This window comes from Oreochromis aureus, linkage group 2 (assembly GCF_013358895.1).
Source record: "Oreochromis aureus strain Israel breed Guangdong linkage group 2, ZZ_aureus, whole genome shotgun sequence".
NCBI lineage: Eukaryota > Metazoa > Chordata > Actinopteri > Cichliformes > Cichlidae > Oreochromis > Oreochromis aureus.
The window spans coordinates 20880588-20895365 of NC_052943.1; the positions used below are offsets into that span (position 1 = coordinate 20880588).

The 14778-nt window shown below is 38.0% G+C and overlaps 2 protein-coding genes across 3 annotated transcripts; both read right to left on the minus strand.

The window, feature by feature from the left end:
- Positions 1 to 6059: 6059 nt before the first annotated feature.
- Positions 6060 to 8418, minus strand: LOC116328920. Of its 2 annotated transcripts, none has more exons than XM_039620746.1 (6): positions 8366 to 8418; positions 7902 to 8219; positions 7464 to 7823; positions 7176 to 7274; positions 6536 to 6585; positions 6060 to 6444 (listed from the first exon to the last, which is right to left on the minus strand). In XM_039620746.1, the coding sequence occupies exons 1-6, from the start codon at positions 8406 to 8408 to the stop codon at positions 6328 to 6330; spliced, it is 987 nt and encodes a 328-aa protein (XP_039476680.1). In that variant the 5' UTR covers positions 8409 to 8418; the 3' UTR covers positions 6060 to 6327. The 2 variants fall into 2 exon arrangements, with proteins under 2 accessions (XP_039476680.1, XP_039476675.1); XM_039620741.1 differs by having other exon boundaries at positions 7161 to 7274.
- A 3571-nt stretch (positions 8419 to 11989) lies between these two features.
- Positions 11990 to 14403, minus strand: LOC116328921 (signal-regulatory protein beta-2-like). The gene is made up of 6 exons (XM_039620740.1): positions 14344 to 14403; positions 13901 to 14221; positions 13463 to 13822; positions 12714 to 12830; positions 12405 to 12454; positions 11990 to 12310 (listed from the first exon to the last, which is right to left on the minus strand). The coding sequence occupies exons 1-6, from the start codon at positions 14384 to 14386 to the stop codon at positions 12194 to 12196; spliced, it is 1008 nt and encodes a 335-aa protein (XP_039476674.1). The 5' UTR covers positions 14387 to 14403; the 3' UTR covers positions 11990 to 12193.
- Between the last annotated feature and the right edge of the window lie 375 nt (positions 14404 to 14778).

The following is a 14778-nucleotide window of genomic DNA, read 5'->3' on the forward strand; positions in this document are numbered from 1 at the left end:
ACTTGTCTTCACAGGCATTTGATAAGCATAGGCAAGGTTTCATGTTTTATCAGGGTGAATCGTCATTCAGAGTTTACACAATCACAAGCAAAGCATATTTGAATAATAAACAAAATCTTTTCACATTTCCTCCTGTTGTTTAACTTTCACACTAGTTAAAACACCATTGATTTCTTGCAGTGCATTTTTAATCAGCACGTCATACATTGGTGTATCACAGCATTTCAGTGTCAGGGGGATTTATCATCATCTTTGTCCATGGGCAGTGTCAGGTATGCCTGCACATGGACTGCAACAACTTTATTAATCATTGATTGTGCACATGGCAAAATACAAGAAGTAAAACAACAGAGTAGGAGTAGAAGAACTCCTACAAAAACCAGTCCTTTAATTAAAAGAGATTTCCAGGAACCACTCAACAGCCAGGTAAGCCAATCTTCAGTGTTCGTGACACAGTCCTGTTGCTGAGTGTCCCTGAGATGTTTCAGCGTGCGTAAGGCGTCGGTCATGTTGGAAGAGTGAACATTATCTGGAATGTACGTACAGCATGTGTTGTTAAAGAGTATACAGAGTCCTCCTTTTTCAGCCAGAATCATGTCCAGTGCGACTCGGTGTTGCATCACAGTTATGCGCAGGGCATCAATCTCTTCATTTGAATCAGCTTCATCATCAGTGTCTGTGTCAGTGTGTTCTAATAACGTCATAGTTTCTCTTGGGCTGACAGGGTCTGGTGTAATGGCAGTTGCTATCAGCCTGTTGATCAGGGCTCTACGGTCCAGTCGTTGCCAGTGTAGGTGAAGACTGTGTCCCAGCCTTGGTCCCAGTCCGTGCTTGACAGGTACCAGTCATATTCGCTCCACTTGTCACCTTGATAGCCTCCAAATGTGGAATGAGTTTAGTGGGATGGCTATTGTCAGGAACACTGAGAACACAAACATGAAGCACAGGGTTGTGACTGTTGTCAGCTGGCATCCTGTTGTCCAATATTGACATCGTCTATGTCCATCTCTCCTTTCTCCCTCAGTGGAATCTTGGGTTCTTTGTCTAGCATCTCCATTCCTGTGAGTGTTCTCCTCTTCTCGACCACCAGACACACCCGTAGCCTCTAATGAGTAGACCTCAGCCAGAGGAGTGGGATCACGAGTGTTGCCACTGATCACCCTACCCCCACCGAGCTAACACTAGAGGTTGGGGAGGACCAGAGTCTAAACTTATCACTCACTTTAAGGAGATGTTGGTGGGTCTTGGATTGGTTCAACCTTCTTTGTGTGGCTTTGATGAATCCACTAGGGTCGTTCAGCAATCCTGCATGCTGTGGGTGTTGTGAGCAGGACCTGGAAGAGACTGGGAGAGAATCACGCGGCAGTTGGTTGCTCAAAACTATTTCTTTGTTTTTCAGTAGTTTCGTCATCCACTCTGCTTTTGTTGGGGGCAGGGTGCTTTGGTTTAGCTGACCACACTTTTCAACAGTGATGTGTGACTGTGAGAGCAGGATGCCTACGTGGGAGAGCTGTCTTGCATGTGTTAGATAAGAAAGATTAGCCTGTAGTAGTATTGGAGTTACTGCGTGTGGGACCTTGATAATCAGCTTGTGTCCCAAAACAATGTCGGCAGATTTTTAACAGCCTCTGCTGCTGCTGCACAGGCTTGCACACATGTAGGTAGGCCTGAGGCTACTGAATCTAGTTCACATGAGTAAGCGGCTAACGGTCGTTGTTTGTCACCAAAAGCTTGGGTCAATACTGCTTTCATATAGCCTGAGCTGCCATCCACATGCAAATGAAATGGTTTCTCATAGTCTGGCAGTGCTGTTTTGTTTTTCTGTACCTTTACTGCATGCTCTGCATGCTGTAAAGCATCAGCTAGACTTCCGGTATTTTGAGTGACCCAATGTTTATCTACGTGGGCGCGGACCTTTGGGAGGAGGCCTTTTAGAAACGCATTTTTAGTTGTTGTTCAAAAGGGTGTTCACGCCTCATCATATTCTAGACCTGAGTTTTGTCTAAAGACTGGTCGTAGTCTGTCTAGGAAGTCAGAGGCAGACTCATTTTCTTTTTGCTTTGTTTCTCCTATTTTTCCGTAATCTGGGTTTGGCGCCTGAATTAACGGAAATTGCCCTAACGGGCCTGGAGGCCATGGCGGTGGGTCTTCATGGTCATTAGGTCCAGTTGTTGTCTCGCTGAGACATAAGGGTCTTGTGGTTTCACAAAGGATTTTTTGAAACAGGGAATAAGGACTTGGGGGTATGGTTGCTCAGTATCAGGGGACTTGGGGCTGAGGGAGGTGGTTGACAAGGAGGAGGATTGGTGGTTTCGGTAGGTGGCTTTTCGCTTTGTTTATTTTGCTTTTTGTTTCTTTTCTCTTCATGCTTTTACTTTCCTCCTGCCATGGTACAAAGAAACTTACGTATTCGAACATGCGCAGGTCTTTCTTTTGCCACTAGTCTTTTCTATCTCTGCGTGTAGGCATTTACTTAATTGCTGTATTTGGCCAGGGCTACAGTTCCCTCTCAGGCGGTGCAGTTTGTTTTTGGGATTTCTCCACCTATTTGCGCTTATCTTTCCTGCACCAGGGCATTTTTCTCTAACCATTGTTCATCTGCAGTCAATTCGGGTTTTGTAGATTTATTTCCCATATTTAATTTTTGATTTATTTTATTTGATAGTTCTTTGTTTATTTAGCGCTTAGTAATACACACACACACACCTGCGGGCGCTTTCGCTGGCACGAGAACAGAGAGAGGTGGCTGACACGCCCTTCTACTTTTGAGCTATTCTCAAAAGCGGTGTCACCTTTACGTGATAAAACACGACCTTCCTCTCGATTCACCAGTACTTCAGCAACCAACAGTAAACAAATCAGTGGAATAGTTCAGCCTCCTTATTGTGCTGTAGAAATCAACTTATTCCACCAAAAACAATAAAAGACAGACAGTTTTAAGCGCGTTCACGCTACCAGCTTCCTTAAAGCGAGCGTAGTGCTTCCAGCCTTTTAAACTGCGGAATGAGTCCACGCAGGACTACCAATTCCGTCTTACAGGCGAGCTCAATATTTATTTTACTGCTTCCAACCCTCTGCGGGCGAGCTGACTACCAGTCCTCAGGACGAGCTTAATGCTTCCAGTCTGTCTTGGACGAGTCTGCTTCCAACCCTCTGTGGGCGAGCTGACTACCAGTCCTCAGGACGAGCTTAATGCTTCCAGTCTGTCTTGGACGAGTCTTTTACTGCTTCCAGCCCTCTGCGGGCGAGCTGACTACCAGTCCTCAGGACGAGCTTAATGCTTCCAGTCTGTCTTTGGACGAGTCTTAAGTTTCGTTTTCGTTTTGCGCAAACCTTTATTATCTCAAAGTGGTCTGTCCTACCTTGGCGCTGGTTTCTTCAGATGCACCTGATCAGCCCCGACGGTGCGGACCGCTTGTAAACGTTGCAACGTGGGCTTCTCGCACCGACGGGACCTGGTGAGGTGCTTTCTGTGAGAGCTGCTTTTAAATAGGCTGTCTCATCCGGCTTCGAAGGACCAAGAAATGTCAGGGGAAAATTCCCAAATAGAAAGCTGCCAAAGTAAAACAGAGACACAGTGAGACAATATAAAAAATCATATGTACAATGGGTGAACTCTCGGGAGAGTCACACAGTACTCTTCTTTATTGCAGGTTATATAGGCATGTAGGTTACACAGCAGACGGAGGCAGTCTCCGCCTGTTCTCAGAATATATTGCTTAACTGACAAATGCATATCTTACTAAACATTCTGTCCGTACTATACTAAACGTCTGCTTAAGTGGCATTTTCCGTTGCTCTTTGCACAGGAACTTGTCTTCACAGGCATTTGATAAGCATAGGCAAGGTTTCATGTTTTATCAGGGTGAATCGTCATTCAGAGTTTACACAATCACAAGCAAAGCATATTTGAATAATAAACAAAATCTTTTCACAGATCTTGTTTATTACTCTCGTCTTCTTCTGCTTGCTTTCTTTTTTCTTTCTCAACAGGTGATCCAGGTGATCGATATGTATTTTTTTGTCTGCTTATTCTGTTGGTTTTGTTTTTGCCCTTTTCCCCGTCCCTCTTCTCAGGTTTTTTTTTTTTCCTCTTTCTTTCTCCCCTTTCTTTCCACCAGTCAAGTCTGTCCCGTATTCAGCAAGTGAAAATAAAATAAACAATAAAAGGTGAATCAGATGGACCATTACGGCAAGGCTGGGATGGTCCATTTGGTAAAGTAAATCCTTTGGGCATCTCTCTTCGCCTTTAGACAATAATTCTGATGGCAAAAGAACCAAACGGGACAGGTTAAAAAAAAAAAAAAAAACAATGTCTTCTGGTGGTTTTACAGCAACTGACTATTAAACTAATGTAAATGCAGCCACATCACTGCTTTTAAGAAGCAGCACATCTCACATCATCCTGTAGCTTCTACTGATTAATTCATTTGCTAGAATAGCCATTAGCATCTAGCTAGTGATACACTGTGTTCAAGGCTTTTTAGCAATTCTACACACCTGTGTTGTTGTCATAGTTAATATGTTTGAATAATAATCCCTTATTATTTTTTGTTGTTCTCAATTTTAACAAAGAGATTATATACATTACACAGGCCTATAGTGTTGTAATCATAACAACTTAAAATTAAATGCTGTCCTTTGACACTTTACCATATGAATGAGGATGATAGAAAACAAGCTCATTCAGTTTGACAGTTTGACATCCATCACACACTCACAGAGTTCTCTCCTGCCTGGTAGCATGAAGATAGAAAAGTTTAAATGGAATGTTTTATAGGAATGTAATTTGTCCTTGTATTTAACAGCAGATTTTCCCCCAGACCCTGGGGAAAAATGTTGGAAGAAGACCATCAGAGCCAGGCTGGGTGTGGTTGCCTGGGTCCAGAAATTTGGAGACAATTCCTCCCCTTCTTTCATCACCGCTGTCCTGTGCCAGATGTTCCGTTGACCCACTGAGGCCATTTCCACACTAATACGTTTTTTTGTTTGAAAATGCATCTTTTTCTCTCCATTTTGGCGTTTTTGGTCAAGGAAAATTGAGCTTTTTGAAAATGCTCTCCAAAGTGGATACATTTGAAAACGCTGTTTTCGTATCGCAGTGTGGACTTTTGAAAACGATTGCACATTTTAGTCATATGATGCAGTCATGTGATCAATTCTCCTAAGGTGGCGGACGGCATTGTACAGCAGTTGTTTTGTTTGCTGTCAATTTTGACAGCCCTATTAAAGAGTATCAGTTTGTACATGCTCCAGATAGCTCCAGATAAAACTCGGCACTTTTCCTCTACATTTTGCCACAACGTTTCAAAGAGCCGGAACGTAAATAAACGACAGAGGGAAATGTGTGTGGATGAAAACGACTGAAACAATAGCGTGGATACGGAGCGTTTTTAGACGAAAACGCCGTTTTCAGATTCGATGATAAATAATCAGATGATGTTTCTGACATATTTTCAGAAACATCATCAGCAGAAAAAACAACAGGACTCAAAAACTTCACCAGCAGCTCTTTCTGAGCTCTCAATGAGGGAAATATTCTTTGGACCTCCAGTTTAGGCAGATAAAGACAGATAAACCCAGCACTTTTTGAACAGTACAATAGCAAACTTTGTGTAGCGTTAGAAGCATTACACAGAGGCTCTGGACTTTTATATGATGATGTTGTACTCCGTCTTGGAAAAAATTAAAAAAGCACTATAATTAAAATCTGGTTACTCTGATAGGAATGCCTCTCAATTAACCTATGGCAAATAACACACACTATCACACACTATTAGCAAAATCCATTTACACTCACATTCATACTTATGGGCAATTTATAATCACTGATTTATCCCACTAAGTGCATGTCTTTTGGACTGCAGGAGGAAGCTATAGTACCCATGTATACATGGGGAGAACATGCAAAGGTCTATTTATCTAGCTATCAGATCTGCTTGCACCATTTGACCCATCTATTGCTGAGCGCTTTCACATGTTAAAGTCTCTAAGCTGTACTGTAGGGTTTTTTTGTTTTGTTTTTTCTGTGTACTCACTGAAAATAAAGTTCTTGGCCATATGATTCTTTCTTTATTGCAAAAACCAGAACAAACAGTTAATACAGTTAAAAATCAAGGATGTAATACAACACAAGTATGTTTTAAGCTATGAGAGCCCTGAAACATTGTCAGTGATGGTGTCTGTTGACTGTAAATATTAATTAAGATTTAACAAAGACACACAAGAACAAAGAAAAGACCAAAGAGTCCCAAATACAGCATGTTTAACAAGGAAAAAATCAGGATCAATTTAAATTTGAGGAGATGCTTAAAATTTTCATTGACATCAGCATTTAACTTGAGAGTAGACACTGTCTTCAGCACACTCTCTCTTCTTTCTTCCTCTCGTTTTTCTTTCAGAGAAATTCAGCGCAGCGTAGTTTAGTTCTTCATCAACTACGGTCTGGGTAGTAATTAAAAAATGTTATCTATGTAGCTATATAGATATATTCTGACATATTTTAAGTAAATAATGATGAATTTTCATCACTTACTGGTTGGCGTGAGGTGTCAGTTTGTGCATCTGATATAGCATTTTCTTTTCCTAAGAACAAGATAAATAATAAAGACAAATACGAAATCTTTTCAGAACTTAATATTTATTGACTAATGAAGGCTACAAAAAATCATTATGGAGGCCTCAGTATTGCAAGAATTATTTATAATGTGTACAATGATTACAGTAGTTCTTGTAATATGATTATCTATATATAATCATATTACAATATATATATATCTATATATAATAAATACATATTTAGTATTTCCATCATTTAAGCCCATATGGAAAAGATATATATAAATCTTATGAAGTTTGTGTCTGTCTTGTGTGAAACTTGTATGAAAAGCATACAATACTGAAAACAGATATAAGATCCCTTGAAAAATTATATAAATGAAACTTGTATCTTTTGGATACTTACTAAAACAATATATGAAAGTAATGAGAAAGTGGCCACTTTCATGAGTAAATCATATAAGCCTTATATGATTCACTATATGAAGTAGGCCACATCTTATGCAAGTCTTTTATAAGTTTTTACTATTTCTTTTCCATATGGGAGTATAACTGAAATACACTTAGCCTTTCAAATATTTGTAGTTTCTTACATTTCTTACCTTTAAATTGTTTACCTGTTCGGTTGCACATGAGAAAAACATTTCCAATGACAGAAATGCCCAAACAAACAATTAATACTGCCAGGTGAATAAATGCTGATTTTGTGGATGACTCTGCAAAAGAACAAAGAAAATGAATTCTGAAAAAAAAAACATTATCACTGCTGATATTATTTGTTGTATAACTAAAGAATTGGACAGTAATATCATGTAATAACACATAAAATTACTAATAATTCTGACTGGCTGTTTAAAACTGAAATATGACATTTTTTCTAATTAATTTATAAATCATAAACTTACCTTGAATATCCAGTTTAGTTCCACTTCCAAATAATATCTCCCCACATGTGGCCACAGCACAGTAGTAAGTCCCAGCATCAGAGGAGCTGACATTCTTAGAGAAGTGATAAACACATGTCTTCTGATTGTCAGATCTTTCATCACATATATTACGTTTATTTCTGTCAGTGTAGATGATGTTTGGAAGAGATTTATCTGATCCATCTCTGACCCAGAGAATATTGAGATCTTCTGGACACGTCTTGTTGTCAGAGTCAGAGAAGACTGAACACTGGAGCGTTATTGTGTCTCCTGGACGGACTGGATTTGATTCTATCAGCAACTTACTGACTGCAAAGTTTGATGTCCTCTGAGTTTTTCCTGTGTAATACAAATCACATTTTTCCAAACATGCATAGAAAAATTTTCAAAGTTTGTAAAAGTAGGTTGGCTTATTACCTTTTACTAACAAATACATCCCACTCCATGTAGTTCCAATCCATTCCGTGTTTGTACAATGATAGTGACCCTCATCCTCTTGAACTGTCTCCAAAATGGTCAGGCTGCTAAAATTTGCATCATTATTTATCCGAAATCTTGAGCTTGAAAATCCAGGACCATAATCTGGAGACTGAATCAAACTAACTATTAATTTAAGAGTATCCCCGACGCTCTGCTTGTACCATTTGAGTCCCCTAATGCTGCGCTCTTTGGGAATAGCACATGGCAAGGTTGCTGGTTCACCAAGCTGAACAGTTTTAACTGGAACCAGAGAATCTGAAATAAGAGAAAACAGAAAAATAAAACTTTTTTTGCTGTGGTAACTTTCCATTGTAAAGCTAGTTTAGTCTGTGCAAATATATTTGACATATAAATTCTTAACTGAGAACATTTTTAGACAATTTTTTTTAAAAAGCACTTACATCCTTTGTGAAGACAAAATAATGTAATCCACAGGACAAGCATTTTGACAGTGTTTCTTGTTGGGGACCTTACTGGTATTTTAGTGAGTGAAGGCGGTGAGATGTATTCAGATGACAAAATGTATCTGATTGGCTAAGAGAATAGATTCAAACGTACACTTAAAGTACCTCCTCCTGCACTTTGTAACACCACCTCTCTTCCATGTTCTATTGCAATTGTCCAGATTGTTCAGTGTTTACTTTTGACTACTTTTGAACACTGATTATTTGATGTTTATTCTTGTTCTTGGATCTTATGTAAAAAATACCTCAAACGTTTCACACTCTGCATTTCAGAGGAAATGTGCAGGTTGGGTATTTTATAGTCCAGAGGTCATGACACCCCGAAGTGCTGAAGAGCAGGGTGAACCAATGTTTCTTGGCCTAAGGACATGGTTTAAGCTCCTATAAAAAATAATAACCAATTGGTAACTTTTGTAGCTAATTTAATTAGCATTAATGAGATATGTCAAGAGAAGTCTCACTCGATAACCCCACGGTGGAGCTAGAGGTAAATCCAGAATTATGCTGAGCATAAGCTACATGATTTTAGCAAGATTTTCCTTTATAAATTAGAATATGCATGTTTTCTTTGTATCAGCTGGCTTGACAAAACCTATGAACACAATAATGGGTATTATAATGGGATAATATCAACTCTTTATTGGTCAAGACAGCCTTTTTTCCTGACCTATTAAAAACATTCCATCTATTTCATGAACTGAGATGATGAACAGATGATGCAGACCAATGAAAGATATTTAAAAAAAATATTTCAACTCATAGAGAGAAAGAGAAATATTAAAATAGTAAATATATATCAGTAAATCCCAATTTTTCACTTAGTGTATTGTCAATACCTACCTACTGTTCATTTTTAGGTCAGTAATTGGTCAGTAAGACAAGAAAGTGTCTTACTGCATCCCAGATTCATCCCAGATGAATCCAAACCACCTCTGCTGTCTCCGTATGATGGAGAAAGGTTCTAGGATTGAGTTCTGATACGCTTTGGGAGCTCTTTTCTGCTCTCTATATCTGTGATCTAACCGTTTTAGTCATTAGACCAAATTTTTTGCCAATAAATAAAGGCCAGGATTTTAGATTAGCCAGAATCCACAGTTTTGCTTTCATGGCCAGCTCTCTATTTACCAAAAAAAAAAATACCAATACAGGTTCACTGCAGGATCATCTCATCACTGCAGATGCTTCCCTTGCTACTCACCTACTGCTGAACTCTTTATTAGGTAAAGATCATAATGATATTATGACTGATGCTGATAATTGCATAATCTACAACATCACACAAACAGGAACACAATAACAGGCAAACACAATGTTATTCAATTCAATTCAATTTTATGTATATAGCGCCAAATCACAACAACAGTTGCCTCAAGGCACTTCATACAGAGAAACCCCAAATATAATAAGACCCCCTTTGAGTAAACCCTTCTGCGACAGTGGGAAGGAAAAACTTCCTTTTAATAGAAAGAAACCTCCAGCAAATCTAGGCTCAAAGAGGAGCAGCCATATGCCTTGACCAGTTAGGGGTGACGTGAAGGAGATAAGACAAATAGCACATGTTTTACCAAGCTGGTTTTCACAGGAAACAGCGAATTTGTCATAGCCTGGAGTCTGTGGACTCCGTGTTTATGTTTTATATCTATTAATATTCAGTGGTTTTGTTAGTTTGGGGTTATTTGTTGTTCTTTCCAGTGTTTAACTGTTCTCTGTGCCTTTCTTGTGTTGTGTTTAGTCTTTTTGGTTCTATGTTCATATTTTCTGATTTGCTTACTCCCAGTCTCGTCTAATTAGGCTCAGCTTTTTCTCCCTCCTGTGTGCCATTTCCTCGTTACCTTGTATGTGTATATTTAGTGTGTGTTTACCTCTGTTTTTGGTCGGAGCCTCTGTTTGTTGTGCCCTGTGTTTCCTCTGCCTGTCTTCCCCTGTGTTACCTCAGCCCTCAGTCTCCTCGCATTTCAGGTTTGGTTTCTTGTTTCTTAGTTTTTGTTCATGTCATCCCCGCTTCTGTTTGTATCCCCACACTTGTAAATAAACTCACTCGCAGTAAACAGTGCCTGCTCTTGGGTCCACTTCTCTCTCTTGCCACATGATTTGCCTCTGCAAATCGTGACAGAATTTCAGTTAAGAAAAGCCATAGAATCAAATACATATGATATGGAAACAGTCTAATGCAAAATTATTTTATATTATTCTTCACATAACATGTTCTCTGCTTATACCGTTTTTAGACAACATATTTAAAGAGCACTTACATCCTTGATGAAGAAAATCCTTGAGACTGCTTGTTGTTGGTGATCTCGCTTGTATTTTAGTGAGTAAAAGAGGTGAATAATTGTATTACCTAAGACAGTAAAATGCATCTGATTGGCTAACACAGAATAGATGCTTAAGGTTTTGGATACAAACACCTGAAATGAGCTTCCTCTAAAGGGTAGAGCCATGAGGAGCCAGTTGAGGTGGTTCGGGCATTTGATTAGGATGCTTCCTGGGAGAGGTATCTCAGGAATGTTATACTAAGAGGAGGCATCAGGGCACACCTGTGCCTCTCCCCTTGACCAGTCTCTTCCAAGATGAGGTGGTTGGGGAGAAGAAGGTCGTTTCTTCTCTGGTTATATAAGATAAGGAGCAGAAGATGGATGGATGAATGATAGATTCAAAATTTAACTTCCTGGGCTTTGTAAAACCTTGCACTTCTATTTCATGTTCTCTTGCAATTGTCCAAATTACGAACTACAATTGCATCTGTCTCTAAGAGATTGTTATTCTTGCCCTTAAACCTTAAGCAAGCAGACAGTTAACACCACAGTCACACTCTGCATTTCAGAGAAAATTTGCAGGAATTTTCTTGATACAATTTTTATGCTTTAAACACGCCTTGCATTTCCATTTTTTTTTAAGTGAATAGGTGTTCCACACACACCCCATCTAAAAGTTTCGTCTCCACATGTGCTTAATTATATGTACATTAGAGGCCATGTACCTTGTAAACATAAATATAGTGCATAATAACCACTTGTACAAAATAATATCCAAATTAATGAGCTAAACATACTTACTGGAACCAGTTAAGCATTGCTCTATTCAAATGGTTGAAGAATTACAAACAGTGATTTGATCAGGAAGTTGCATGGTACACATGTCTTCTTTGTCCAGGAATGTAATTACTGTGCCCTTGATTTGTGGTCGTGATCACTTCTTTTGAGACAGTTTGTTCATTTTGTAAATTATTTAGGTTGTGGTTGCTATATGCCTGCAGTGTTTTCTCAGTCAGATTTAACCATCATTTGTTACATTCAGATAAAAAGCAAACAAAGAAAAAAAAACAAGAGTAAAGAAGACAGACAAAAACTGAACTGGAGACTTTACCCTACAAACCAATGGTTCCATTTCATCACTGCAGTGGATGTTCATGACTGCATGTATCTGCCAAACCTGTCCAGTTAGTATACTGAGTACTGAAATGATCGTTTTTGTTCTTTTAGGGTTCTTTTTTGCCTGCATTGCCTTGCTTTAAACATAAAAGACACTTTTGAGACAAATGTATATTTATTTATCCAGAAAGCATGACTACAAAGCAGTTCATACAATTAAAACTCAAGAATGACAGAAATGCAACACAACTAAGTTTAAGGTTTTGGCAGTCCAAGTATTTTCAGCAAGATTGAAAATTATCTGTCAACTTTTAAATATTAATTAAAAACCAAACAAAAACAAGATGTCAGTATCAATTTTAATTTCAGGAGATGCTAAACATTGTTATTAACATCAGCATTTAACATGAGAGTAGACACTGTCTTCAGCACACTCTCTCTTCCTTCTTCCTCTTGTTTTTCTTTCAGAGAAATTCAGTGCAGCGTAGTTTAGTTCTTCATCAACGACAGTCTGTGTGGTAATAAAAAAAAAATGTTATCTATGAAGTGACACTTAACATTTTCTGACATATTTGAAGTGAATAACGCTAATTTTCATCACTTACTGGTTGGCATGAGGTGTCAGTTTGTGCATATGCTATAGCACTTTCTTTTCCTAAGGATAAACAAAATAATAAATATATATATATTAGTGAAATTACCTTAATATTGCATGTCCCTGAGAACCTTTTGTCATTGATAAAAATCTCACTAAAAGAAATGAGTTATTTGCAGAACGTAAGCACCGCTAGGGCCTTTTACAATATATTTTACATTATGATTCTGTATATAAAATGGATAAGTCTTTCTATCATTTAAATATAATTTGTACAAGTTTCATTGTTTAAATATTTTCAGTTTCTCGTAACACTTACTTTGATGTTTTGTACATACTCTTCGGTTGCAGATGAGGAACACGTTTCCAATGACAGAAATTGCCAAAAATACTATTAATATTGTCAGCTGAATAAATGCTGAATGTGTAGGTGACACTACAAAAAACAAACAGAAAAATAATTTTCAGCCTTGCTCCTGTTGTTCACAATCTGTCACATTATTACATTATAGAGGTCCCCAAATGCAAATGTGTGGAAAAACTAAACAAACAAAAGACATGCCTTTATTTTTGGGTGACAGAAATATATGTAAAAAAATAAATAAAAAGTCCACATACAAAAGGCAAACAGAACTCAAACAGACAGTTCGACAAAGGACAAGAGAAGACATCACTATTTTTACTCACAGACGCACCAAACACTAATCGGGGGAATGAGACACAGAAGGGGAAAACAAGGAACAGGTGAACGTAAGAAGACAGTAAATAACATTTAGTTATAACTACACGGAACACAAAGGGAACAAATAAACACTAACTATTAACAGAGAATATAAACAGAACATACAAAGAATAGACTAATAATGAAAAATTAAAAATATATACAATAAACACATCTCTTAAAAGTCAAAAATAAACAAAACATTAACAAATATTTACACATTACATTATCAACATATTTGGCATATAACTTCCAGTACTGAACAGCAATGTCACCCAATGATGACATTGCTGTGAATGTTCAATAAAAATTAGTAATAGTTAATTATGATTGATTGATAGAGCTACCTTGAATATCCAGTTTAGCTCCATTTCCAAATAATATCTCCCCACATGTGGCCACAGCACAGTAGTAAGTCCCAGCATCGGAGGAGCTGACATTCTTAGAGAAGCGATAAACACATGTCTTCTGATTGTCAGATCTTTTCTCACATTCATTACTTCTGTTTCTGTCAGTGTAGATGATGTTTGGTTGAGATTTATTTGATCCACCTCTGAACCAGAGAATATTGAGATCTTCTTGACATGTCTTGTTGAGTGGGTCAGAGAAGACTGAACACTGGAGCGTCATTGTGTCTCCTGGACGGACTGGATTTGATTCTATCAGCAACTTACTAACTGCATAGTTTGATGTCCTCTGAGTGTTTCCTGTGCAATTACAAAGACATTCTTCAAAACATGCTTGGACAAATTTTCAAAGTTTGTAAAGGTAGGTTGGCTTATTACCTTTTACTAACAAATACGTCCCACTCCATGTAGTTCCAATCCATTCTGTGTTTGCACAGTGATAGAGTCCCTCATCCTCTTGAACTGTCTTTAAAATGGTCAAGCTGGTAAAATTCTTACCATCGTATACTCCAAATCTTAAGCTCGAAAATCCAGGACCATAATCAGCTGTAGATTTATACAGTGTAACTATTAATTTAAGAGTATCCCCGACACTCTGCTTGTACCAGTTGACTCCTCTAATGCTTAGCTCATTGGGTATAGCACATGTCAAGGTTGCTGGTTCACCAAGCTGAACAGTTTTAACTGGAACTAGAGAATCTGAATTAAGGAAAAGAAAGAAAGTAAAACATTTTTTTACATGGTAACTGTCAATCGCAAATCTATTGGTGTGTAAACTGTTAACATATAAATTTTTTAGACAAAATAAAAAAAGCACTTACATCCTTCATGAAGACAAAACAATGTAACCCATAAGACGATCATCCTGACACTGCTTCTTGTCGTGGACCTTACTGGTATTTCAGTGAGTGAAGGAGGTGAGATGATCGTTTCAGGTCAGATGGAAAATTGTACCTGATTGGTTAAGCCAGAATACATTCAAATGTACACTTCCTGTCACATTTAACTCCTCCGGTGCTTTGTAAAATGTATTACCTCTCTTTCATCTTCTATTGCAATTGATTGTTCAATTATTACTTTTCACTCAATTTATGTCAATAAAATAAATATTATACTGGGTCTTATGTTACTAATACTTCAAATACATCATAGTTTGCATTTCAGAGAAAATCTTAATGCATTTCCATGACATTTTGTCTCCTGTAGAGCTCAAAGGCATCTTGAACCAATGCCCCTTACCCAAAGAAGATCAGAAC